Source organism: Cheilinus undulatus, linkage group 7 (genome assembly GCF_018320785.1).
Source record: "Cheilinus undulatus linkage group 7, ASM1832078v1, whole genome shotgun sequence".
Lineage (NCBI taxonomy): Eukaryota > Metazoa > Chordata > Actinopteri > Labriformes > Labridae > Cheilinus > Cheilinus undulatus.
This window is the reverse complement of record NC_054871.1, coordinates 128,759-156,730: the sequence shown is the minus strand read 5'-3', so window position 1 is coordinate 156,730 and position 27,972 is coordinate 128,759. Positions and strand designations below refer to the sequence as shown.

The following is a 27,972-nucleotide window of genomic DNA, read 5'->3' as shown; positions in this document are numbered from 1 at the left end:
GTTCATTCTGCTCATATTCATGTGTTCATACTGCTCATATTCATGTGTTCATTCTGCTCATATTCATGTGTTCATACTGCTCATATTCATGTGTTCATTCTGCTCATATTCATGTGTTCATTCTGCTCATATTCATGTGTTCATTCTGCTCATATTATTGTGTTCATTCTGCTCATATTCATGTGTTAATGCTGCTCATATTCATGTGTTCATTCTGCTCATATTCATGTGTTCATTCTGCTCATATTCATGTGTTCATTCTGCTCATATTCATGTGTTCATACTGCTCATATTCATGTAATCATTCTGCTCATATTCATGTGTTCATTCTGCTCATATTCATGTGTTCATTCTGCTCATATTCATGTGTTCATTCTGCTCATATTCATGTGTTAATGCTGCTCATATTCATGTGTTCATTCTGCTCATATTCATGTGTTCATTCTGCTCATATTCATGTGTTCATTCTGCTCATATTCATGTGTTCATACTGCTCATATTCATGTGTTCATTCTGCTCATATTCATGTGTTCATTCTGCTCATATTCATGTGTTCATTCTGCTCATATTCATGTGTTCATACTGCTCATATTCATGTGTTCATTCTGCTCATATTCATGTGTTCATTCTGCTCATATTCATGTGTTCATTCTGCTCATATTCATGTGTTCATTCTGCTCATATTCATGTGTTCATACTGCTCATATTCATGTGTTCATTCTGCTCATATTCATGTGTTCATTCTGCTCATATTCATGTGTTCATTCTGCTCATATTCATGTGTTCATACTGCTCATATTCATGTAATCATTCTGCTCATATTCATGTGTTCATTCTGCTCATATTCATGTGTTCATTCTGCTCATATTCATGTGTTCATTCTGCTCATATTCATGTGTTAATGTTAATGCTCATTCATGTATGTGTTCATACTCATATTCATGTGTTCATTCTGCTCATATTCATGTGTTCATTCTGCTCATATTCATGTGTTCATACTGCTCATATTCATGTGTTCATTCTGCTCATATTCATGTGTTCATTCTGCTCATATTCATGTGTTCATTCTGCTCATATTCATGTGTTAACCAGGTCTCCTCCCAGTTTTAAATGCCGTTCTTATTGATCGTGACTGAGATCATCAGATTCTTCTTACTGGAGATGTTTGGACATCATGGCTCTGACAGCCTTTTGTTTCTGTGATGAGTCAGATTCATTTACTGGTGCTAGTAAATCACACAGATCTCATCACACAGTCCTAAAATTTGAGAGCCTTAACTTTCTGCTGTAGACCCATACATCTGTTTGGAGGGCATGGATGCTACAGAGCATGCTCACATCCTGTCCATTCTACAGAGCAGTGAGGTCACACATCCAAACACGCCCATGAGTGTGGATGGATGACGGCGTGGAGCTTATAAGGGAGAAAGGAATGTTTTATTGACATCATCTTCAAATAAAAGGAAATCAGGTCTCAGTGAATCAGGTCTCAGTGAATCAGGTCTTGGTAACGCCTCCATTCTGGTGGTGAAAAAAAAAAAAACACCTGTTATTCCTTTTTGGTAGAGTTTTAACCCGTAGCCCCCAGAGTCATGGCCTGGGGCCCTGCTTCTCATGACTCTGGTCCCCCTGGCCCTGGGTCCTTGTCCTGGGTCCTATGGTAACTCCAAACTGTCTGCTGGTGTAGGAATGATCTGATTACCCTGACAGATCACTGCAGGATTCCTGGTCCTGGTCCTGGTCTGGCTGTTCCAGTGATTTTAACTGCTGCTCCAGCGAGCCGTGGTGATTTGTGGAGGCCTGGATTAATCCAGGACTTAGAGGGACAGATCCGTGAAATCTAACAGCCGTGTGGATAAAAGAAAAGAGAGCTGATGAGGAAGGTTAAAGATGGAGGACAGTCCGAGCTCTGTGATTGGTTGTCACCTCAGATGGAGTGCTTTGTTCATTTTCTCTTCTGTTCAGCTCTTTCTTATCAGAGGAACATTATCCAACCTCCAACAAACAGCTGACTGTGAGACGCCATGACCACGGCGATGCCCTCACCACCGTGGTCTCCCTCTTACCCCGAATTTCCATATACTGCGTACGTGCCGCAGCGCGCCGCGGAATGCCGGCAAACTGAACTGCAGAGCACTTCGCTCCCTCTCTAGTCTATCAGAGCATTTCCATGGCCGGCGCTCTGGACAGGCAGCGGCGCCTGGAGTGCCACTCCGCTCCGCTTCGTTTCAGATACGCTGCAGGTCTATTTCAGCGCTGGCCGCTGCAAACCTCGTAAATTCACCGTCATTCAGAAAGCACCAACCATGGAAGTCACAACAGTAGAACATCCGGTTCTTTCAAAATAAAACACAATGCATGGATTCCTGATCGTAACTCATCAATTTATCAACGTTACGTCTCGTCCTGCAGCGAGAGCAAAGGGTCACCGAGAGGTCAGTGGGTCACAGAGCTACAGTGGCACGTTTGACGAGGAAAAGTTAACTTCTGGGAATATTTAGCCAAAGAATTTTGCATAAAACCACAGATCCTTTAAGAAAACATGAGCCTTTTAACTTCCCTAATGTATTCACTCAACGGAGGAAGCGATAATGCCATGGACTTATACCAGAAAGGATGATAGATTAACCCCTAAAGGTAAAATAGTCCGCTGTTGACATGCTAGTCCTGGTGAACTCCCAGTTCTCCCGTGATCTCTTCCTGATGATCAGCACTGCGTGCTGTGGCGCTGCGCTCTAGACTCGTTTCCAGTGGGCGAGGTCGCTCGCCTTTCGGTCGGAGCAAACCTGCAGCGCTTTGGTGCGCGGCGCGCACGCTCTATATGGAAATTCAGGGTTACAGATGCAGCCTCTGGTCCACGTCCCTGCTCGCTCTCTCATAAACATCTGAACTTTTCTGGAATCTTCTGAGTAAATCTGAATAAACTCCAATCAGACCCTGATCTTAGCTCTAGACCCATCTAGGTTCTTTTTCAGGGTCGTCTCATCATCAGGGTCCCCATCAGCAGACCGGGTCCATGAACAGGAAAACCAGAACATTACCAAGACTTAGACCATCCCTCTTTCTCCTTGTGTTCCCTCAGATCCAGTCTCTGTAGACCTGGACCAGTACGATGTGGTTTCTCTTACGGACACTCTCAGAGGTTTCCTGCAGGATCTTCCAGCCTCCATCATCCCTGCAGCGGTCTACACTGAGCTGGTCTACACTGCTCAAGGTAGGTTGCTCCACAACACTGTAGACCAGAATAAGAACCAGATCCACAAACAGGGTCTACATCAAATCTAATCAAACTTTATTTATAAAGCACATTTCATACACAGGGCAACACACTGGGCTTGACCATCAAAAACAAGTGATGATAATTCAGAATCCTCTGCAGGTTCAGAGTCTGCAGCTCGGTCCAGCCCTCTGCAGGTTCAGAGTCTGCAGCTCGGTCCAGCCCTCTGCAGGTTCAGAGTCTGCAGCTCGGTCCAGCCCTCTGCAGGTTCAGAGTCTGCAGCTCGGTCCAGCCCTCTGCAGGTTCAGAGTCTGCAGCTCGGTCCAGCTCAGGGTTTGATTCCATGCCTCTGTCACTCTGCATGAGCGCAGACACTCGCCAGGGCGGATGTTTCTGCCCGTCCTGGAGGCAAAGATGTTGGGGCTGTTCACTCTGACCCTCCTTACAGGTCTGATAAAACCAAGTGTGGTCTGACAGATCTTTCTCTGAACCCCTGACCGCTCCCTCTGACCTTCACCTGTCGCCTCCTCCCCTCGGCTTTCAGGGCCTCATGCATGTTTGATGGGCTCTAGCTGGACCTCTTTGTGTCGGCGCTGTGTGGGCGGGGCTCCTGTAGAGTAAAGGCAGAGAAACAGACCAATGAGCACGCTGGTCTGGTAAAAACGGCTGTTGGCAGCATAAATGCATCATGGTCTGAGGAAGTTCCACTGGTGATCCAGAAACTTGCACCCAAAACTATCCAGAGTTCCTGGACAACAAAACCCAGTCCATTTTGTAAGAGCTCTTCTCTGTGCAGTCACAACCCAGTTTTAGTTTCACTTATTCATGACACAGCAGAAACCACTTTAACAGGATTCAGCAGGTCTGTAGCAGGTCTATAGCAGGTCTGTAGCAGGTCTGCAGCAGGTCTGTAGCAAGTCTGTAGCAGGTCTGTAGCAGGTCTGTAGCAGGTCTGCAGCAGGTCTGTAGCAGGTCTGTAGCAGGTCTGCAGCAGGTCTGCAGCAGGTCTGCAGCAGGTCTGTAGCAGGTCTGTAGCAGGTCTGCAGTAGGTCTGCAGTAGGTCTGTAGCAGGTCTGTAGCAGGTCTGTAGCAGGTCTGCAGTAGGTCTGTAGCAGGTCTGCAGTAGGTCTGTAGCAGGTCTGTAGCAGGTCTGTAGCAGGTCTGCAGTAGGTCTGTAGCAGGTCTGTAGCAGGTCTGCAGCAGGTCTGCAGTAGGTCTGTAGCAGGTCTGTAGCAGGTCTGTGGCAGGTCTGCAGTAGGTCTGTAGCAGGTCTGTAGCAGGTCTGTAGCAGGTCTGCAGCAGGTCTGTAGCAGGTCTGTAGCAGGTCTGTAGCAGGTCTGTAGCAGGTCTGCAGCAGGTCTGTAGCAGGTCTCCAGTAGGTCTGTAGCAGGTCTGCAGTAGGTCTTTAGCAGGTCTGCAGCAGGTCTGTAGCAGGTCTCCAGTAGGTCTGTAGCAGGTCTGCAGTAGGTCTGTAGCAGGTCTGCAGTAGGTCTGTAGCAGGTCTGCAGCAGGTCTGCAGCAGGTCTGTAGCAGGTCTGTAGCAGGTCTGTGGCAGGTCTGCAGTAGGTCTGTAGCAGGTCTGTAGCAGGTCTGTAGCAGGTCTGCAGCAGGTCTGTAGCAGGTCTGTAGCAGGTCTGTAGCAGGTCTGCAACAGGTCTGTAGCAGGTCTGTGGCAGGTCTGCAGTAGGTCTGTAGCAGGTCTGTAGCAGGTCTGTAGCAGGTCTGCAGCAGGTCTGTAGCAGGTCTGTAGCAGGTCTGTAGCAGGTCTGTAGCAGGTCTGTAGCAGGTCTGCAGCAGGTCTGTAGCAGGTCTCCAGTAGGTCTGTAGCAGGTCTGCAGTAGGTCTTTAGCAGGTCTGCAGCAGGTCTGTAGCAGGTCTCCAGTAGGTCTGTAGCAGGTCTGCAGTAGGTCTGTAGCAGGTCTGTAGCAGGTCTGCAGTAGGTCTGTAGCAGGTCTGTAGCAGGTCTGCAGCAGGTCTGCAGTAGGTCTGTAGCAGGTCTGTAGCAGGTCTGTAGCAGGTCTGCAACAGGTCTGTAGCAGGTCTGCAGTAGGTCTGCAGTAGGTCTGTAGCAGGTCTGCAGCAGGTCTGTAGCAGGTCTGCAGTAGGTCTGTAGCAGGTCTGTGGCAGGTCTGCAGTAGGTCTGTAGCAGGTCTGTAGCAGGTCTGTAGCAGGTCTGTAGCAGGTCTGCAGCAGGTCTGTAGCAGGTCTGTAGCAGGTCTGTAGCAGGTCTGCAACAGGTCTGTAGCAGGTCTGCAGCAGGTCTGTAGCAGGTCTCCAGTAGGTCTGTAGCAGGTCTGCAGTAGGTCTGTAGCAGGTCTGTAGCAGGTCTGTAGCAGGTCTGCAGTAGGTCTGCAGTAGGTCTGTAGCAGGTCTGCAGCAGGTCTGTAGCAGGTCTGCAGTAGGTCTGTAGCAGGTCTGTAGCAGGTCTGTAGCAGGTCTGCAACAGGTCTGTAGCAGGTCTGCAGTAGGTCTGCAGTAGGTCTGTAGCAGGTCTGCAGCAGGTCTGTAGCAGGTCTGCAGCAGGTCTGTAGCAGGTCTCCAGCAGGTCTCCAGTAGGTCTGTAGCAGGTCTGTAGCAGGTCTGTAGCAGGTCTGCAGTAGGTCTGTAGCAGGTCTGTAGCAGGTCTGTAGCAGGTCTGCAGTAGGTCTGTAGCAGGTCTGTAGCAGGTCTGTAGCAGGTCTGCAGTAGGTCTGTAGCAGGTCTGCAGCAGGTCTGTAGCAGGTCTGTGGCAGGTCTGCAGTAGGTCTGTAGCAGGTCTGTAGCAGGTCTGTGGCAGGTCTGCAGTAGGTCTGTAGCAGGTCTGTAGCAGGTCTGTAGCAGGTCTGCAGTAGGTCTGTAGCAGGTCTGCAGTAGGTCTGTAGCAGGTCTGTAGCAGGTCTGTAGCAAGTGTGCAGTAGGTCTGTAGCAAGTCTGCAGCAGGTCTGTAGCAGGTCTGTGGCAGGTCTGTAGCAAGTCTTCAGGTCTAACATCAGTATTAAACCATTATTAAAAAACTGGACCAGAATGAACAGGACCAGAATGAAGTAGACCAGAATGAACAGGACCAGAATGAAGTAGACCAGAATGAACAGGACCAGAATGAAGTAGACCAGAATGAAGTAGACCAGAATGAAGTAGACCAGAATGAAGTGGACCTGAATGAAGTAGACCAGAATGAAGTGGACCTGAATCATTGTAGTTTTATGGATTAAATCTTGACTATCTAGCTCTGAATTTAAGATTTTAGTGACTTTAGATCAGGACCGTTTGTGTCTGCAGAGGGTGGGAGAAGACAGAAGTTCCTGGACACCTACTGAGCGTGTGCGTAGGTGCTGATGGAGGTCAGAGTCTTATGAAAATGGCGGTAAGTATTGATCGGGGTCAACCTCGTCGGTCAATAGAGGTCAAGGCCAGAGAGGGACCTCAGACCGTTCATCTGGCCACCCAGGATTCTGGGAGACTGGACAACTGGTCAGTGCTTGACCCCTAACCCATAAGGGCTAGGGTTGAAGTCAGTGGTTTAGTCTTATAACCCCCCCCACACACACACACACACACACACCTACACACACACACACACACTTTTGGATAAAAAAACAATAACTCTGAAATAATGCTGGATAATAATCTAGAAAATGAATCCACTGTAATAGTCTGCTATAATAATGCTGTATAGTAATCTGGTTTAATATAACCACCTATTAAACCAGTTAATCTTACTGGTGATAACAGTGCTGAAACCAGTCAATCTTACTGGTGACGGTGCTGAAACCAGTTCACTGCCCTCCAGTAACTCTCAGTGCCCTGGTGGAGTTCATCAGCAGCGCGCTGCACCTGACCAGGTATGACTGAGTCTGTTTCCAGGCTGTCCATTGGTCGGTCACACCACCCATGAGATAATGTGGATTATTCTTTACGCTGAGCTGGTTTTGTGTTTTTGTGTCGTCCTGCAGAGAGTCAGAGTGTGGAGGAGTGTGGAGAGAGGCTGAAGCAGATCCTGGACTCTGCCGGCATCCCTCAGACCAACCACCAGCTGCTGGTCCACCTCAGCAGACACCTGGTCCAGGTCTGCCAGCACAGCCAACACGCCCCCCGGCTGCTGGGACACGCCTTCTCTGACGCCGTCTTCCAGCACTCTGCTATCAGGTGACCGGCCGCCACTGTTCATTTATTTATTAATTGATAATCTAAAATCCAAAAAAGTTGGGACGCTGTGTAAAATAAAAATAAAAACAGAAGTCAAAGATTATCAGATCTCATAAAAACATATTTTCTCCACCGTAGAACGTAAACACCAGATCAGAGGTTAATCTGAGACATTTTACCGTTTATGAAAATATCAGCTTATTTTGAATTTGACGGCAACATCACAGGTCCGATTGAAGCGGCCTACTATGAGGACCCCAGCCTCTGCACATGAATGTTTGAACCAACCACTGGGTCAGCAGTCATTCAGCTCCACTCCGTGGTTATTTTCCTCCATCAGGACTTTGTATTCCCGCCCACTCTGATTTGTTGGGCTGTTAGTCACGGTTGACGTCTCTGATGGGGCGATGACGTTCCTCCAGCAGGAGACAAAATAATTGGCCAGACCTGCAGAAACAGACAAACTGTCTTTAGAGGATGGATCATCAGAGTTTCTCCACATTTGGTGGTTTCACATTCCTCATTATGTAGTCTTCTTCATGTTCTACTGATCAGACAGTTTCATAGAGACCATCTAGACTGCCATCTATCTGGACCATTCAGACCTTATAAAACATTCCACCCTTGCCTTTGAAGATGATGTCATCCTTTAAAGTTATAAAACATTCCACCCTTGCCTTTGAGGATGATGTCATCCTTTAAAGTTATAAAACATTCCACTCTTGCCTTTGAAGATGATGTCATCCTTTAAAGTTATAAAACATTCCACCCTTGCCTTTGAGGATGATGTCATCCTTTAAAGTTATAAAACATTCCATCCTTGATAAGGAGTGAGATCAAGCTAAACTGACAGCAATTCCATTTAACTTTAAATCTGACTAGCAAATATATTGTAAACTTTGTAACTAAATTAAATAAGAGGAAAAAGAAGTTATATCATGATAATAAAATAGAAGAAAGTAAACATGATAGGAAACAATGATGGAATACCTTGAACTACGTACTAAGAGGAAACACTAAATCAACTCCAGCGTATGTAGAGAGTGAAGATGCATTCTTTACAAAACCTAAAGATTTAGCAAATCACATAAATGATTATTTCCTAACTAAAATAGAAAAACTTAAAAAAAAAAAAACTGTGCAGACACAGAACTACAACATATCCAATAAATGAATAAGTCAGATTATGGAAGGTAGACATGCAGCTTTGAATTGGAGAATGTCAGTGTTTCCAAAGTGGAATAACTCATTATGAATGGTAAAAACAAGCCACCTGGGGCGGACTCTCTAGATGGGAAGTTGTTAAAGCCTATTGCTTCTATTATTGCTCCTATGCTAGCACACATGATTAACCAGTGTTTTAATGAAAATGTTTGTGTGCAAGCGTGGAAAATTTCTAAAGTGGTGCCTCTTCCTAAAGATTAAAAAAAGTCTTTCTCTGGTTTGAATAGTCGGCCAGTGAGTTTATTTCCACTGCTAGGAAAGATAATGGAAAGAATCGTATATGAGCAAGTTCAGTCCTATTTTTTAAACAATAAATTAATAACACATTTTCAGCATGCATACAGAGAAAAATACTCCACAGCTACTGCCTTGTCCCAGACAGTTGATGACTGGTTCAAAGCTCTGGATGACAGAAAACTAACAGGAGTAGTCCTGCTGGATTTTTCTGCAGCATTTGATATAATAGATCATGAGTTATTGTTACAAAAATTAAAATGTTATAGTTTTTCTGAAGCTGCATTACAATGGACTAATAGTTATTTAAGTGACAGGAGACTAGCTGTGTATTTTAATGGGAGTTTCTCTGATGTAAAGGTTGTGAAACATGGAGCGCCTCAGGGAAGTTGTCTTGGGCCGCTCCTGTACACAATTTTCACTAATGACCTTCCCTCTGTTTTAGATAAGGTGATGATTCTACTATATATCTATCAGAAGAAAATATTGATCATTTAAATGTTAATTTACAGAGAGTCACAGTCAGAGGTAGACTGGATCAGCAACAATAAACTTGTATTAAACGTCCCCAAAACAACTAGCCTAGTAGTTGGAACTGCTTATTGTTTATGTTCTAAACCAAAGCTTGAGCTCAGGATAAACCAGACTTCATTAAAAGAGGTGGATGATGTCAAACTTCTAGGTGTTATTATCGACCAGAGACTGTCCTGGGACAAAAACTAGAGACTAAGATGGGAAATACTTTGTCACTTATTAAAAGGTATGCCAAGTACTTCTCACCAAAAACAGTTCTACAACTAATTCAGGCTTTGCTTTTTCCTCATCTGGGTTACTGCTCTGTAGTCTGGTCCAGTATTTCCATCAGCAACATTAAGAAACTGCAGCTGGTCCAGAATAAGGCTGCATGTGTGGCTCTGTTGTGCAGGTTTAGGTCAAATGTCAGTAAAATGCATGAAAGTCTCTCATGGTTTGAAGTTAAAAACAGATGATTTTATGCTCTGATGGTTTTCTTATGGAAAATCATAACAACTAAAACCCCTTTAAATGTATATGAAAGGCTCTCCTTTAGTACAGCTGTGCATCATTACTCTACCAGGCATGCTGTTAGAGCTTGTTTTATTCTGCCTAAAGTAAGGACTTCAGCAGCTCAGTAACATACAGAGCAATGCAGGAATGGAACTTGCTTCTCCATGATGTTAAAACTCTTTATAGTTTTAAAAAATCCCTGAGAGGATATTATCTCCTAAGAAGCTTTAGTAGCCAGGACTAATTTTGAGTACTTTGTTGAACACATGGGCTTGCTCACGTCTTTAGAGTCACTTGGAGCAGCTGTCATGTCTGTTACTTTGACTTTGTCTGAGTGAGCTGTAATTGTTGAAATGTCTGTCCTGTTGGTGTAATGTGGTGTATTGTCTTGTGTTTGTGTACTGTGATTTTTGATTGTATAGATTGTCACAACGTAAACTGTGGACCCCAGGAAGAATAGCTCACAGCTGATGCTTAAGCTAATGGGGGTCTAAACAAACAAACCAATAAAAATCCTTTAGATCCTATAAAACATTCCCTCCTTGTCTTTGACCATGGCGAGGATGGATGGTGGCTTCATGTTAGGCTCCAGAGATAGCCCTGCCCTGGGAGGTCTGGGATGAGACCTGGTTCAGGTTTTAGATTGACCTGGTCAAACCTACGTTCAGTAGATGTAACTGTGTTTTATCTTCCTGTGGGCTGGATTGTTTCTGAGAATGGAGCTCATGTGGACAGAGTTGATTTTGAACATGTTGGTAGAAGACCTCCATTTTCAGAAAGACCCCCCTCCTCAGCCTCAGTGTGTGCTGTCTGTGACCAAATATCAAACATGTCAGAAATGTATCTGCCAGTCCAGAAGCCGTGCCCCCCCTACATAAGTCTCAGCCTCCAGGAGAATCCTGCCACTCAGAAATCAGGTGAAAGTCGGCTTCCATAGTTTGTACTGATGTGGCTTTAAAGGGTTAAACAGATTCACCTGTTCAGGGTGAGTAAAGTCTTCTGAACTGATCCTGCTCTGTTGCAGTGCGGATGTGAACCCGGAGCATCACGTCAGGATCCTGGAGGCCCTGATTACAGCAGGAGGTCTAACGGAGATGCGGGCTGCTCCAGGTAGGGTTCAGTCCTTTCACACCCTTGGACTCAGTGAACTTTGTCTGCTTTTGGATGTGTTGTGGTTTTTGGCTGGCGTTGGTCATACTTCTGAATCTGTTGGTGTCTCGGGGGCATCATGTTGTGCTTTTGAACCAGTTCTGGATTTTGGTGGCTCGATGCTGCCGGTCCTACGGCTGAGCTCGGTTTGGATGCTTGAGTTTCCCTGAAAACCCTCCTGAAGCGTCTCTGCTGCTGTCAACACTCACACATGCAGGTCATTTCAGAGTTTCTCTGCTCGAGTGCATGAAGTTTGTTCCCTGAATGTATCACCACACATATCTGTGAGTGGAAACACGAGTCGGCCTCGCTGCACCACAAACTGCAGGGACAGTACGTCTGGTTTCTCAGCTATGTGGACTACACAAACATTCTGCCCTGCTGCTGGGATAAATTGGGCATGAAGCGTGAAATAACAATGTCAAATGAGGTCCCTGCTGCTTTTCTTTACATTTAGTCTATGCAGACAAACACAGCTGCTCCAGGATGTTTCCTGTTATGTGTCCCAGCTTTTCTGGAGCATTTAAGGTGACAGTGATGGTGTGAGTGAGAGCGTGGCAGAGCCTGGGCAGTGTCTATGGTGTGGACAGGAAACAATTATCAAACAAGGCATCTGTGGTCTCACTAAAAGGGGGTCTCAGAGATTCTCTATGAGGACAGAACAGGACAGTCCTATAAAACAGGATGGGTCTGATAGAGCAGGATGGGTCTGATAGAGCAGGATGGGTCTGATAGAGCAGGATGGGTCTGATAGAGCAGGATGGGTCTGATAGAGCAGGGTGGGTCTGATAGAGCAGGATGGGTCTGATAGAGCAGGGACAGTCTGATAGAGCAGGATGGGTCTGATAGAGCAGGGACAGTCTGATAGAGCAGGATGGGTCTGATAGAGCAGGGACAGTTTGATAGAGCAGGATGGGTCTGATAGAGCAGGGTGGGTCTGATAGAGCAGGATGGGTCTGATAGAGCAGGGACAGTCTGATAGAGCAGGATGGGTCTGATAGAGCAGGGTGGGTCTGCCCGGGTCACTGGGGGTCAGAACTCCAATATGAAGGTCCACATGTTAGCAGGTTAGCCTTGGTCAGTGTGAGTGCGTGTTTCAATGAGTGTGGGCTAGGGTTAGACCTGGTAGGGGTGGATTAAGGGTTAGTGGTAGGGGTGTTAGGGTTAGGGTTCAGGTTAGAGGTGTTCATCCTAACGTTGGTGTTTTGGAGGTTTCAGCGATTGTAAAGGCTTCTGACGGCTGGGTTAGGGTCACTGGGGTTAGCCAGGTTGGGGTAGGGGGTTAGCCGGGTTAAGGTCGGGGTTAGCCGGGTTAGGGTCGGGGTTAGCCGGGTTAGGGTCGGGGTTAGCCGGGTTAGGGTCACTGGGGTTAGCCGGGTTGGGGTAGGGGGTTAGCCGGATTAGGGTCGGGGTTAGCCGGGTTAGGGTCACTGCGGTTAGCTGGGTTAAGGTCGGGGTTAGCCGGGTTAGGGTTGGGGTTAGCCGGGTTAAGGTCGGGGTTAGCTGGGTTAGGGTCGGGGTTAGCCGGGTTAAGGTCGGGGTTAGGTGGGTTAGGGTCGGGGTTAGCCGGGTTAGGGTCGGGGTTAGCCGGGTTAGGGTCGGGGTTAGCCGGGTTAGGGTCGGGGTTAGCCGGGTTAGGGTCAGGGTTAGCCGGGTTAAGGTTGGGGTTAGCTGATGTTAGAGGGTTATTACACTGAGACACAGACAGGCTGATTTATGGGATAAATCTAACCAGGACAAAAACAACCCTGAAGTTAACCTGGCTTATTAAACCAAAGAGAATCTTCTATCTGGAATTTGGTCGGAAACCTCAGAAATAAACTTTTGAATGTTGCTATGAAAGTCAGATGTAGAAATGAAGGATTATGGCGAGCACACTAAGGACACCCAGCGTGTTCGGGATGGTTTGCAGATCGTAAATTTGGCCGACATTCCCCCCAGATGCTCTTCCTGGTTTTAGCGTCCTCTCTGTCGTCCTGGTGGGATCGTTCCTGTGCAGATTCTCTGATCTGTGATGAAGCCCTGCTCTCTGAGCGTTTCTAATGACAGCAGGGTCAGAGGCAGCGTCTGCATCAGTAGCTCGTTTCTGACCCTGTCTCCAGTGTTCGCTTACATCATCGTCAGTGAAGGAGCAGGGCGAGCGATGCTGACCATCTTTGTAACATCTCTGTGGTTCAGACTCTCCATCAGGATCCTGAGGCTCATCTACATCTAAAGAGACCGGGGTTAACAGACGTGAGGCAGAGCGTCTGTTTGACCAGAGAGGCGGGTCTGAACCAGGAGGTCAGGTTCACATGTGAGTGTTTCTCTCCCCCCTCCCCCCTAATGCATTAGTGGAGGTCAAAGGTCGCTGCAGTGCCTGTTGGCGGTGTGTTAACCCCATAATAGAGGTGTGCTCATGCCCCGTGACCTCTGAGGGGAGCCGCCCTCTAAGACACGTTCTCCAAATGGAGTCAGAATATACGATCGACAGACCACCACGGCCCCGCCGCCACCCCGGCTGAGTGATCCAGATCAGGGTCTCTGCTGTATTTGACTTTGTGAGCAGTTGAAGCCTCGGTGTGGTCGGACCGCTCCGTCGCTGACCACGCTCAGATGTGCTGCTTCTCTCTCTCTCAGCCTGCAGCTCGCCATCAGAGTAACACACACGAGCAGAACGACCACAAACTCAGAGGGCATCAGTCTGCACATGCTCTGTCTGACTCTGATCTAACATGGGGGGTCAAATCTGAGTCCGAAAACTTAAACGGAGGTGCTTTAAAACAATCCCCACACTTCAGCCCTCTATCATCATCAGAACAGGACACACCAGCAGTCTGCCCTGGTGACAAAGGCCCAACATCCCCAGCTTCACCAACATTCTACCTTCTACCTTTGTAGATGGCATCCTTTCAGGCCTATAAACATTCCATCCTAACCTCTGAAGACTAGATCATCATTGAAATCTTATAAAACATTTCATCCTTGCTTTGAAGATTATGCTATCATTGAAATTTTATTCAACTTTCCTCCTTGCCTCTGTGCATTGTTATTCCCTAAGTCTATAAAAATTACATCCATACTTTTGATAATGATGTCATACTTTCAAGTAAAAGAAAGAAAGAAAAAAAAAAACATTCCACCCTTGCTCTGAAGATTGTTTCCCTTTAAATTGTATACAGGTTCAAAGTTGTCTTCCCTATAGTTTAAAAAACATTCCCTTCTTGCCCTTGAAGATGTACTCTTTAAAATCTAAATCATTCAGTCCTTGCCTTTGAAGATGATGTCATCCTTAAAGGTTCATAGAACATCACATCCTTGCTTTGAAGATGGTTTCCTTTAAAATAATACAAGACTTTCCATCCTTGCCTTTGACGTTAATGTCCTGGTTCTGACCTGGTTCTGACCTGGTTCAGACCTGGTTCTGACCTGGTTCTGACCTGGTTCAGACCTGGTTCTGACCTGGTTCAGACCTGGTTCAGACCTAGTTCGGACCTGGTTCGGACCTGGTTCGGACCTGGTTCTGACCTGGTTCTTACCTGGTTCTGACCTGGTTCTGACCTGGTTCAGACCTGGTTCTTACCTGGTTCAGACCTGGTTCGGACCTGGTTCAGACCTGGTTCGGACCTGGTTCTGACCTGGTTCTGACCTGGTTCAGACCTGGTTCGGACCTGGTTCAGACCTGGTTCGGACCTGGTTCTGACCTGGTTCAGACCTGGTTCTGACCTGGTTCAGACCTGGTTCTTACCTGGTTCAGACCTGGTTCGGACCTGGTTCAGACCTGGTTCGGACCTGGTTCTGACCTGGTTCAGACCTGGTTCTGACCTGGTTCAGACCTGGTTCTTACCTGGTTCGGACCTAGTTCAGACCTGGTTCGGACCTGGTTCTGACCTGGTTCGGACCTGGTTCTGACCTGGTTCGGACCTGGTTCGGACCTGGTTCTGACCTGGTTCGGACCTGGTTCAGACCTAGTTCTGACCTGGCTTAGACCTGGTTCAGACCTGGTTTGGACCTGGTTCTGACCTGTTCTAACAAGGTCAGAACCAGGTTCTGACCTGTTCAGACCTAGTTCAGACCTGGTTCGGACCTGGTTCTGACCTGGTTCGGACCTGGTTCTGACCTGGTTCGGACCTGGTTCGGACCTGGTTCTGACCTGGTTCAGGCCGTGTCTCTCTTCCAAGATTGGCGGTCTGAAGGGGTTAGGGTTAGAGTCTATATAGCTCCTCCTGTCAGGGTCAGGGTTGGTAGGGTAGGGGTTAGGGTTAGGGTCCTTCTAGCTCCTCCTGTCAGGGTCAGGGTTGATAGGGTAGGGGTTAGGGTTAGGGTCCTTCTAGCTCCTCCTGTCAGGGTCAGGGTTGGTAGGGTAGGGGTTAGGGTTAGGGTCTTTCTAGCTCCTCCTGTCAGGGTCAGGGTTGGTAGGGTAGGGGTTAGGGTTAGGGTCCTTCTAGCTCCTCCTGTCAGGGTCAGGGTTGGTAGGGTAGGGGTTAGGGTTAGGGTCTTTCTAGCTCCTCCTGTCAGGGTCAGGGTTGGTAGGGTAGGGGTTAGGGTTAGGGTCCTTCTAGCTCCTCCTGTCAGGGTCAGGGTTGGTAGGGTAGGGGTTAGGGTTAGGGTCCTTCTAGCTCCTCCTGTCAGGGTCAGGGTTGGTAGGGTAGGGGTTAGGGTTAGGGTCTTTCTAGCTCCTCCTGTCAGGGTCAGGGTTGGTGGTTTCTGCTGTAGTCGTAGCGTTCCAGCTCTCCTCGTCCTCTCTTTTCACGGCGACCTTTCGTCCTCGCTCTAACTTCTTTGCTCGCCTTCTTAACTCCATCCTGACCCGAACTTTGACCTCAGATTGACCTCTGCATCGAGACAGAAAATGATCCCCTTCCCTGAAGATCTAGACCTTATTTTCTGTAAAATAGATCAGATGGATTCAGAGGTGTAAAGCTGCTAAAGTGGGACTGACCTGGACCTTCCCCTGGACTCAGACAACCACCAGGGCCAAGGTTGAAGCGGAGAGCGTGCCAGGCCATGTTTGTGTTTGTCAGCTTAGAGTGACGGCGTGAATCCCTGTCCGGCACATTCCCCCATATAACATGAATGTATGGGTGCGTATGTACGTGCACGTGCGTGTGCCGGGTTCACGGCTCAGTCACGTCCTGACTCGGTCCCTACGGAGCAAAGAGCCAGCTTAGCATCCGCCATAATCCTGCAGGGTCAGCCACAGGGCACGCTCAGAGAGGGGTATGGTGAGTTAATGTATGTGTGGAGCATCAGGCTAATGCCAGTAAACGGCTCTTTATGTATTTGTTGGTATATTTTCATATCTGTGGGTCATTTCAGAGCTTCTGCTCCTGCTGTCACACCAGTACACAGACCAGAACGGGACTCTTCTGGGCCCCATCCAGGCTGACTGGTACCTGGCTGTCCCCTTTTATTTTACTAAATTGATTTACACATCCAGAAGCTTACAACCATTTAAAACAGGCAGCCAGGTTCACCCACACATGGGAAACATTCCACATCGAGGCGAGACCCACTGGGCAGTGAACCATCATGGTTCCCCATGGCAAGATGCCAACTTATGCATCCAAATATGGACAGGTTTGGGTCCACCTAAAGTTCACAGGTACTGGTGAACTTCCGACCCGCGAGTATGTTGGAGACAAACTCCTCTTTGACTCCTGTTGGAGCAACACCTCTGATGTGTACTCCTTCATCGCTCTGCCAAACAAAAGAGACTCTGAACTGGTTTTCTTTAATGAGGCACCGATGAAACGTTTCCTGGATGTCTGTGCTTCAAAGCAAAGAGAGCAAAAATGGAGAGACTGGATGGTGGAATCTTCCATCCAGTTGGACACTGTTAACTTAGTGGTGAAATTCTGGACGGGCAGAGTTTCAGATGACGACAGTGAATTATATTTATCAAGATTCTGTGACATTCTGCATGTGACCAAACCACTGGACAAATATGGCATCTGGTATGGAGTGAGAAAATTCAAAGTAAAACTGCACAAAAGCTCAAATGGACAATTCAAGCAAATACCAAACTCCATCTCCATGGGCCCATACGACGGCCGCATCATCAATCCAGGCCAGGCCAGCGACTGTTTCATCTGTGGCTCCTCAGACCATCAGGTCAAACAGTGCCAGACAATGAAGTGCTGAAAATGTGGCAACCTCGGCCACAAAGCCAAGACCTGCACCTCAGAGAGCATCTGCAACCTGTGTGGGCAAAATGGTCACACCTTCTTCACCTGCCCACACTCCTATGCCAACCAGGCCAGAGCCCCCCAGCAGCCTGGCTCCAGAGACCTCCGAGCTGACCAGCAGCAGCACCAACCAGACACCAACCAACCTGGTCCGTCCTCCACTCAGCAGCCTCTAGTCCATCCTGCAATCAAGCAGAGGCAGAGCCAACATCCAGACTGTCAGGGAGATCCACACCCGCGGCCGCAGCCTGTGGACCAGCGGAGCCTCCAGAGCCAGCCTCCATCCCCGAAGCAGCAGTCCAACTACGAGTCTTCAGTCCAACCCACAAACCCCGAGCAGCAGCCCGACACCCAGCGCTCAGCCCGGCGGCCCCAACGACACACCGTCCCTAAACCGGCGGATCTGCAGCGATCCAGCCCTCAAGCTGACCCCCCACAGCAGCGCTCCCTGATGCTTCCTCTTCATCAGGTGAGAACACGTCTGAGCTATTCATTGATACTGATGTAGAAAATAAGTCAAGTGATGATGAATGCAGCTAAGAGAGTCCCAGCTCTGAATTCTCAGACCTGCTGACCGCTGGACAAAGAGTCAGTACCCCCCACCCTGAGTCTGTCCCAGCAGACGGCCACTCAGGCTCCTTCTCCACCACACCAGAGTTTCTCGCTCCAGAGAGCGAGTTAGAGACTCAGTTTCACCTCGTCAAAAGAAAAAGAAAGTCCGGATCTGTGAAAAATAAACGACGAGATGACAAAAAAACACCCTAATCTGTCATGGGTCTCCTTCATATCGCTACTTTAAATGTACGCGCTATTAAATCTGCAGAATTCAGAAAACAAAAGATTGAATATCTTCAAAAAACAAACTTCGATATTCTATGTACTCAGGAACTGAGACTCACAACTGAAAAGGATGTAAAATGTTTGTGATATGTGGTTTCAGGGTAAATGTGTTATTTCTATTGGTGAGAGCTCTGCAGATGGTGGAGGATTTCTCTTTAACACTCATGACGTCTCTCTCATTAGGAGAAGAGACATCGCAGCAGGCAGACTTCTAACCATTGATTGTTATTTTAAGGGCGATAAATATCGTATTATTAATGTGTACACTGCTCCTGATGCTACGAAGAAAAGACAACTCCTTAGAAGATCAGGGAGCTTTTATCAGTGGGTTTAATGTCATCTTGTGTGCTGATTTTAACACGGTAACATCAGAAAATGACAGGTGTAGCTCTGTGTCCTTCAGTCTGTCAGCTGAAGGGAAAGTTCTTAAAGAAATGACTGAAGGCTTTAAATTAATAGATGTGTGTCGAGCTGTTAAAACCGGTTTTGAATTCACCAGATTCGACTAAAACTAAAACACGTATCGATCGAATTTATGTGTCATCTAATTTTAATGTGAATAACTATCCAACCAGCTTCTCTGAACACCTCTGAGTTAAACATCCATGACTCATGAAACCTCAGCTAAGAATAGCTTCTGGAAATTAAACACAGTGCTTAAAAAACAACGACGTAGTTTCAGAATTAAAGAGTGACATTCGTAAAATAACTCAGTGAAACATCATTACTAAATCAAATGTTAAATTATGGGAAATACTGAAACACAGGATGAAAGATTTCTTTAAATTCAAGTGTAGAGAATTAAACAAACTGAAGAATATAAGATATGAATCACTAATTCATCGATACATAAACCTCAAACAAAAGAAGCAGAGATCTCCACTGCAAGAAAACACTATGATTTAAAATCAAATATTAACAAATTAAACAACAAACTTTTATCGAACATTTACCAACAAACAGAAATAAATAGCAGGAGTAATCTGATCTGTGCACTTAGAGAAGGACTAAAGCAAATCTCAAGTAAATGTGTTCACTGTATAAAGAATGGAGACGGAGCTCTGACCAAGAGAAAAAGAAAAGGAATCAGAGATTTATGTGGAGACTCTTATTAAAACATTCAAACTGATCCAGGTCGTGTTAAACTTTTGCTGGATCCTGTTTCTAAGATCTCCACGGTTAACCTCGATTTATTATTAGGTGAGGTTAAACAAGAAGAGGCGGTGAATAATTACAGACACTTAACGACCATGAACACAGACTAAAATATTAGCAAAGATAATAATGAAATGATGTAGTAGACGAAATTACTGAGAAAGAACAAACCTGTGCAGTAAAAGGTCGCCTAATGTGGGACAACCTCCGTACTTCAAGAGAGCTCTTACAAAAAAGAGACTTTTATGTTGTTGGACTCGACCAAAAAAAAGCCTTTGATTTAGTCTGGAGAGATTATCTTCGGTCGGTGACCGAGGCGTACGGCTTCCCGAGTGCCTTTGTGCACATGATCAAGTGTCCTAGAGTTCCTGTCAATGTTAATGGTGTTCTAACGGATTATTTTAATGTTGAACGAGGAGTCAAACAAGGGTGTCCTATGAGTGCTGCTCTCTATGTTCTGGCAATCAGCCCTTTAATAAAGGCTATAAACTCAGATCCTTTAATATCAGGTAAATGTATCAATAATAAATGTAATGTTAAAGCGACGGCGTACGCTGATGATGTCACTGTCATTATCAAAAACCAGTCAGAATTAGACGTTTTAAAGAATTTATATGAATTAGCTGCTGGAGCTAAACTGGACTTAGAGAAGACAGAAGGGTTTGGATGAGAACAAAAACCGGATCTAAACATTCAGATAAAACAAGAAATTAAAATTCTCTGAATAATTTTTTGTTCATCTAACTGTGTTGAACGTAATCGGAATGAAAAATTAAATGGAGTTAAAGAAGAAGTAGAAAAGTTGCAAAATAAAGAGACAAATTATAAAACCAGAGTCTCTCTTAAAAAAGCATACATCCTGTCCAAACTCCTTTTCCCTCCACCTGTCAGTCTGCATCTTAATAGACAGTGTGTGAATCTGGTCTGGGGCACCACCAGAGAGGTCACCAGACGAGAGCTGCTGTTTAAAAGCAGGGAGGAGGGAGGCCTTGCAGCCCTGGATCTGAGTATTATTTTAAAGGTTGTTTTCATTAAAAATATGTCAGCCGCCGTCTCTAGAGGAGCTCTGTGGGTGGGAGACCCCAGAGACTGGAATAAGAAACGGGGCAGAGCCAGGAAAGGCCCCTATTAGAAATTATTGTTTGGTGGTTTTCTTTGTGAACAGGAACACTTAAAACCTGTTACTGTTTACAGAGCTGCAGACCCTCTGACCTGCTGAGCTATTATAGTTATAGTTAAAGTTAAAGTATAGTTTACTGAGCTGCAGACCCTCTGACCTGCTGAGCTATTATAGTTATAGTTAAAGTTAAAGTATAGTTTACTGAGCTGCAGACCCTCTGACCTGCTGAGCTATTATAGTTATAGTTATAGTTAAAGTATAGTTTACTGAGCTGCAGACCCTCTGACCTGCTGAGCTATTATAGTTATAGTTATAGTTAAAGTATAGTTTACTGAGCTGCAGACCCTCTGACCTGCTGAGCTATTATAGTTATAGTTATAGTTAAAGTATAGTTTACTGAGCTGCAGACCCTCTGACCTGCTGAGCTATTATAGTTATAGTTAAAGTTAAAGTATAGTTTACTGAGCTGCAGACCCTCTGACCTGCTGAGCTATTATAGTTATAGTTATAGTTAAAGTATAGTTTACTGAGCTGCAGACCCTCTGACCTGCTGAGCTATTATAGTTATAGTTATAGTTAAAGTATAGTTTACTGAGCTGCAGACCCTCTGACCTGCTGAGCTATTATAGTTATAGTTAAAGTTAAAGTATAGTTTACTGAGCTGCAGACCCTCTGACCTGCTGAGCTATTATAGTTATAGTTATAGTTAAAGTATAGTTTACTGAGCTGCAGACCCTCTGACCTGCTGAGCTATTATAGTTATAGTTAAAGTTAAAGTATAGTTTACTGAGCTGCAGACCCTCACCTCACAATAGCCACAGGATTTTTAAGCCATATCCTGTTTAAACTTCAGTGATCAAGAGCATAATTTCACTTCTCGTTGACATAAAATTAAACCATATGTAAATAAAATGAGTTGATTTTAGTCTGGAATTACAGATTGATTATAATTAGGGATTGAATCAGTGGGTAGGTTAAATGAGTCACTCACCAAAGCGAGATACGATGTTTGCATTCATGGCTGATGAATAATCACACAGAGAGAAACATCTGTCATCCTGAACGCAGCTGTTTTAATCCCAATCAGGAGAAGTTTGGTTTACAAGGCAAAAACCTCTGAATGCCTTTACAGACTTATTTAGACTCCTACCATAGGCGCCTGCGTCATTTAAAGAATGAGCTGAGGACCAGCAGCAGAGACTCAGACCAGCACCCTGGTACTGCTGGTACTAAACTCAGACAGAACCCAGACCTGGACCAAGCAGAACTCACTGATGCCTTCACCCTCAACCACAGCACCCAGAAGATTGTTTTATGATGAAGACATCAGAAGAGTGTGTTTTCTTGGTTGCAGTGTGTTCCTTAAACGTGTTTGGGGATTAGGGCACCTGTTTTAAATTCTTGTTCCTAGTGCTCGCTCATGTTACAGATAGAATAAGGACCTTTAGCTGCTTTAAAGCTGCAGGGTTGTTAACTGGCAGCTGAGACTGGTGGATTTTTGTGACTGAGGCTGGAGTGTGTTGGTGTGTGTGTGACAGAATGTTGGGATTCTCTTAGTGAGATCAAAGGAGAACAGCACAGCAACGAGAGCAGAGCTAACGTGACTGGTCCATCCTCTTCCTGTTTCCTATTGGTCGGTTCATCAGAAAACCCAAAGCAGAATTATGTTAGAGCTCAGAGGAAGTTCGATCAGAGTCAGCCTGAATGAGAGGAGAATGTTAGAACATTCTAAAGATCTGACATCCTGCAGAGAAAATCTCAGAACAAGGAGGCGGTTTAGAGCACCGAGGAGGTTTGAATAGAGAGACTGAAGAAAAATCTGAGACCAGAATCAGTAAGTCCTGGTCTCAAATGTTAAAATGTGTTCTTGAATGTTGCAGCAATAATGACTCCATACAGTATATGGCTATGGTGGTCCTGACTCTGATAATAACTAATAAAGGAGTATCTTATCTTAACCAAGAAGAGCCTGGACGTAGATTTCTAGCAGATGTTTCTGCTGTCCAATCACAGAGATGTTTTTCACAAGCACATCTTTACTACGGCAGCTCAGTTAGAAAAAAGAAGAAGAAGGAGTAGAAGAAAGAGTTTCTAGGAAAAGTTAGGCGGGGATTCATCGACCCCGTCTCCTTGTTTACTAGCTGTTTACGCTGCTCTGCACGCAAGCCGGGACGATCAATCTACATCCCGTGTCACGCAAAGAGCCATGTCAGGAGGCATCCCTCCGCCCGTTGCCTCCTCCTCCACCTGACACAGTCAGAGCCGGATGGCGGGGAGAGGTGGCGTGAGAGAGAAGAAACCCCACAAACATGTTAGATGGAGCTGAGCTCTCAGGACGCTTTCATACGCCTCCAGACTCACAAACACGCAGGGCCAAGCCCTGAAACGCTCCTGCTGAGGGCCAGGGGACGTCTCTGAGCCGTCAAGACCATCAGGGCCCCCAGGGGCCAGCCATCATAAGACAACGGGGGGGCGGGGTACGGAAGGAAGGGCAGGAGAGGAGGAAAAAGGAGATGGGGAGAAAAATAGGATGAAGAGAAGAGTGAGGTAAGAAAAAACAAACAGGAGAAAAAAGAAGAGAAGATGAAGATAGGAAGAGAAAACTAAAAGAGATGGGAGAGAAAGAAAAGACACGAGGAGGAGGGGAAGAAAATGACTGTCTATATACAAACAAATATAACAGTTTAAAACCACACCTGAGCAGGATTATCCCTCTGGTCTGCCTTCACATCAGACAGTTTAAAACCACACCTGAGCAGGATTACCCCTCTTGGCTCTGTCTACATGAATGTCATTTTTTTCCTAGAGAAGGTGTGTTTATATTTTTTTCAGACTGTGAACTCTGTTGCCAGAGAACGAGGAACCCACTGTTCCTGCCGGTGGTTAAAACAAATGATTTTGCACAAAGCATTATTTGGAAATTTACAGTTTAAGAGGTATTTGTGCACATTACTTCAATGTAGGCACAAATCTGACTTAATAGCTATGGTTCTAATATAAACTGAATGTATTTTAACGATTTTGTTAAGGTAAATGATAAAATATAAAAAATTTAAATAATATGTAATATTCATATTAAATAATAACCCTGTTGTTCATAGAAAGCATCACACTTTCTATGATTTTCTGTCTTTGTAGAGGTAGAGAGGGGCAGGACAGAAAAATAGACAAGGAGAGGAGAAGGGGTGAGAAAAAAGGTGTGAGGTGATGGGGGGGGGGGTAGAAGAAGAAAGTGTGGAGAGGAAGACTCACATCTCTAGAGAGACACAATCTATGATGAATAACCAACACCAAACTGAGCAAATGACCAATGACCTATCCTGTTAGTCACTCAGAGTACACAAGAACTACACACACGCACACGCACACACACACACACACCTACCCACACCCACACACACACCCACACACACACACAGTCTGTGTTCCTGTAGTGATCTCCTCCTCTAGTAGAGAGCCCAAACATGTCAGCTCTGTCATGCAACCACAGTCTGAGTGTTAGTGTGGGCCTCTTTGTGTGCATTTCTGTGTACAGGTGTGTGTGTGGGTGTGTGTGTGTGTGTGTGTGTGCGCGCCCACTCGGCGTGTCTGTGTGACAGCGAGTGTTTTCTAGATGTAGGCGGCGTCCAGGCTCTGGAGGATGGCGTGCTCTGGCTCATCTCTCTGCAGGAGCCGCCTGTCGTCCGTACGGCGTGCGTATTTATGTGTGTTTCAGCCTGTGGTCGGCATTTTTAGCCACTCCCTCTTGGGCGTGACTTAGGATGAACTGTAGTCAGCTCACTGAATTTACCCAGAATTCTCTGCCACCTAGATTGGCTGGTGATACCGCCATCTGTGATTGCTGTTTTTCTCCATGAAGACCACAGACAGTAAAAGAAGTGAGACAGATTCATCATGGGACTGCAACTGGTGACCCCCAACTGTAACAGTTCAGGACAATCTGGGGGCCTGGACCCCTTCACTGTACCCGAGTCATTACCTTGGCACACCTGTCTGTCCACCCTGAGGGGGGGTCAGTCCACTTCATCTAAGTGAGAGAAAGTCGCATCAGCTGTTTCTATTCCTCTGATACCAGAACTGTCTATTCAGAGAAGAGGTTCTGGTTCTGGTTCCTGTTAGATGCTCTGGTTCCAGGAACCTCAGTATCATGAACTCCTTCAGATGGTTTCAATATATTTCATGACATATCCAAGTCTAACATCAGAGATTAGATTAATCCAGAGAAATATGTCAGTGTAAATCAGAGATTAGATTAATCCAGAGAAATATGTCAGTGTAAATCAGAGATTAGATTAATCCAGAGAAATATGTCAGTGTAAATCAGAGATTAGATTAATCCAGAGAAATATGTCAGTGTAAATCAGAGATTAGATTAATCCAGAGAAATATGTCAGTGTAAATCAGAGATTAGATTAATCCAGAGAAATATGTCAGTGTAAATCAGAGATTAGATTAATCCAGAGAAATATGTCAGTGTAAATCAGAGATTAGATTAATCCAGAGAAATATGTCAGTGTAAATCAGAGATTAGATTAATCCAGAGAAATATGTCAGTGTAAATCAGGGATTAGATTAATCCAGAGAAATATGTCAGTGTAAATCAGAGATTAGATTAATCCAGAGAAATATGTCAGTGTAAATCAGAGATTAGAATAATCCAGAGAAATATGTCAGTGTAAATCAGAGATTAGATTAATCCAGAGAAATATGTCAGTGTAAATCAGAGATTAGATTAATCCAGAGAAATATGTCAGTGTAAATCAGAGATTAGATTTATCCAGAGAAATATGTCAGTGTAAATCAGAGATTAGAATAATCCAGATAAATATGTCAGTGTTAATCAGAGATTAGAATAATCCAGAGAAATATGTCAGTGTTAATCAGAGATTAGATTAATCCAGAGGAGAAATATGTCAGTGTAAATCAGAGATTAGATTAATCCAGAGAAATATGTCAGTGTAAATCAGAGATTAGATTAATCCAGAGGAGAAATATGTCAGTGTAAATCAGAGATTAGAATAATCCAGTGGAGAAATATGTCAGTGTAAATCAGAGATTAGAATAATCCAGAGGAGAAATATGTCAGTGTAAATCAGAGATTAGAATAATCCAGAGGAGAAATATGTCAGTGTAAATCAGAGATTAGATTAATCCAGAGGAGAAATATGTCAGTGTAAATCAGAGATTAGATTAATCCAGAGGAGAAATATGTCAGTGTAAATCAGAGATTAGAATAATCCAGATAAATATGTCAGTGTTAATCAGAGATTCGAATAATCCAGAGAAATATGTCAGTGTAAATCAGAGATTAGATTAATCCAGAGAAATATGTCAGTGTAAATCAGAGATTAGATTAATCCAGAGAAATATGTCAGTGTAAATCAGAGATTAGAATAATCCAGAGGAGAAATATGTCAGTGTAAATCAGAGATTAGAATAATCCAGAGGAGAAATATGTCAGTGTAAATCAGAGATTAGAATAATCCAGAGGAGAAATATGTCAGTGTAAATCAGAGATTAGATTAATCCAGAGGAGAAATATGTCAGTGTCAATCAGAGATTAGAATAATCCAGATAAATATGTCAGTGTAAATCAGAGATTAGATTAATCCAGAGAAATATGTCAGTGTAAATCAGAGATTAGATTAATCCAGAGAAATATGTCAGTGTAAATCAGAGATTAGAATAATCCAGAGAAATATGTCAGTGTAAATCAGAGATTAGATTAATCCAGAGAAATATGTCAGTGTAAATCAGAGATTAGAATAATCCAGAGAAATATGTCAGTGTAATCAGAGATTAGAATAATCCAGAGGAGAAATATGTCAGTGTAAATCAGAGATTAGATTAATCCAGAGAAATATGTCAATGTAAATCAGAGATTAGATTAATCCAGAGGAGAAATATGTCAGTGTAAATCAGAGATTAGAATAATCCAGAGAAATATGTCAGTGTAAATCAGAGATTAGAATAATCCAGAGAAATATGTCAGTGTAAATCAGAGATTAGAATAATCCAGAGAAATATGTCAGTGTAAATCAGAGATTAGATTAATCCAGAGAAATATGTCAGTGTAAATCAGAGATTAGATTAATCCAGAGAAATATGTCAGTGTAAATCAGAGATTAGATTAATCCAGAGAAATATGTCAGTGTAAATCAGAGATTAGATTAATCCAGAGAAATATGTCAGTGTAAATCAGAGATTAGAATAATCCAGAGAAATATGTCAGTGTAAATCAGAGATTAGAATAATCCAGATAAATATGTCAGTGTAAATCAGAGATTAGAATAATCCAGAGGAGAAATATGTCAGTGTAAATCAGAGATTAGATTAATCCAGGGAAATATGTCAATGTAAATCAGAGATTAGATTAATCCAGAGGAGAAATATGTCAGTGTAAATCAGAGATTAGAATAATCCAGAGAAATATGTCAGTGTAATCAGAGATTAGAATAATCCAGAGGAGAAATATGTCAGTGTAAATCAGAGATTAGATTAATCCAGAGAAATATGTCAATGTAAATCAGAGATTAGATTAATCCAGAGGAGAAATATGTCAGTGTAAATCAGAGATTAGAATAATCCAGAGAAATATGTCAGTGTAAATCAGAGATTAGAATAATCCAGAGAAATATGTCAGTGTAAATCAGAGATTAGATTAATCCAGAGAAATATGTCAGTGTAAATCAGAGATTAGATTAATCCAGAGAAATATGTCAGTGTAAATCAGAGATTAGATTAATCCAGAGAAATATGTCAGTGTAAATCAGAGATTAGATTAATCCAGAGAAATATGTCAGTGTAAATCAGAGATTAGATTAATCCAGAGAAATATGTCAGTGTTAATCAGAGATTAGAATAATCCAGAGAAATATGTCAGTGTAAATCAGAGATTAGAATAATCCAGATAAATATGTCAGTGTAAATCAGAGATTAGATTTATCCAGAGAAATATGTCAGTGTAAATCAGGGATTAGATTAATCCAGAGAAATATGTCAGTGTAAATCAGAGATTAGATTAATCCAGAGAAATATGTCAGTGTAAATCAGAGATTAGAATAATCCAGAGAAATATGTCAGTGTAAATCAGAGATTAGATTAATCCAGAGAAATATGTCAGTGTAAATCAGAGATTAGAATAATCCAGATAAATATGTCAGTGTAAATCAGAGATTAGATTTATCCAGAGAAATATGTCAGTGTAAATCAGAGATTAGAATAATCCAGATAAATATGTCAGTGTTAATCAGAGATTAGAATAATCCAGAGAAATATGTCAGTGTTAATCAGAGATTAGATTAATCCAGAGGAGAAATATGTCAGTGTAAATCAGAGATTAGATTAATCCAGAGAAATATGTCAGTGTTAATCAGAGATTCGAATAATCCAGAGAAATATGTCAGTGTAAATCAGAGATTAGATTAATCCAGAGGAGAAATATGTCAGTGTAAATCAGAGATTAGAATAATCCAGTGGAGAAATATGTCAGTGTAAATCAGAGATTAGAATAATCCAGAGGAGAAATATGTCAGTGTAAATCAGAGATTAGAATAATCCAGAGGAGAAATATGTCAGTGTAAATCAGAGATTAGATTAATCCAGAGGAGAAATATGTCAGTGTAAATCAGAGATTAGATTAATCCAGAGGAGAAATATGTCAGTGTAAATCAGAGATTAGAATAATCCAGATAAATATGTCAGTGTTAATCAGA

The 27,972-nt window shown here is 44.1% G+C and overlaps 1 protein-coding gene across 1 annotated transcript in view; it reads left to right on the top strand.

The window, feature by feature from the left end:
• The window catches only part of pik3r3b (phosphoinositide-3-kinase, regulatory subunit 3b (gamma)), a 284,418-nt gene that overhangs the window by 135,985 nt on the left and 120,461 nt on the right, over positions 1 to 27,972 (top strand). The window contains exons 4-6 of the mRNA XM_041790986.1: positions 3,083 to 3,214; positions 7,150 to 7,342; positions 10,851 to 10,936. Of these exons, the coding sequence (XP_041646920.1) occupies positions 3,083 to 3,214; positions 7,150 to 7,342; positions 10,851 to 10,936 (411 nt within the window). The remainder of the gene's footprint in view (positions 1 to 3,082; positions 3,215 to 7,149; positions 7,343 to 10,850; positions 10,937 to 27,972) is intronic.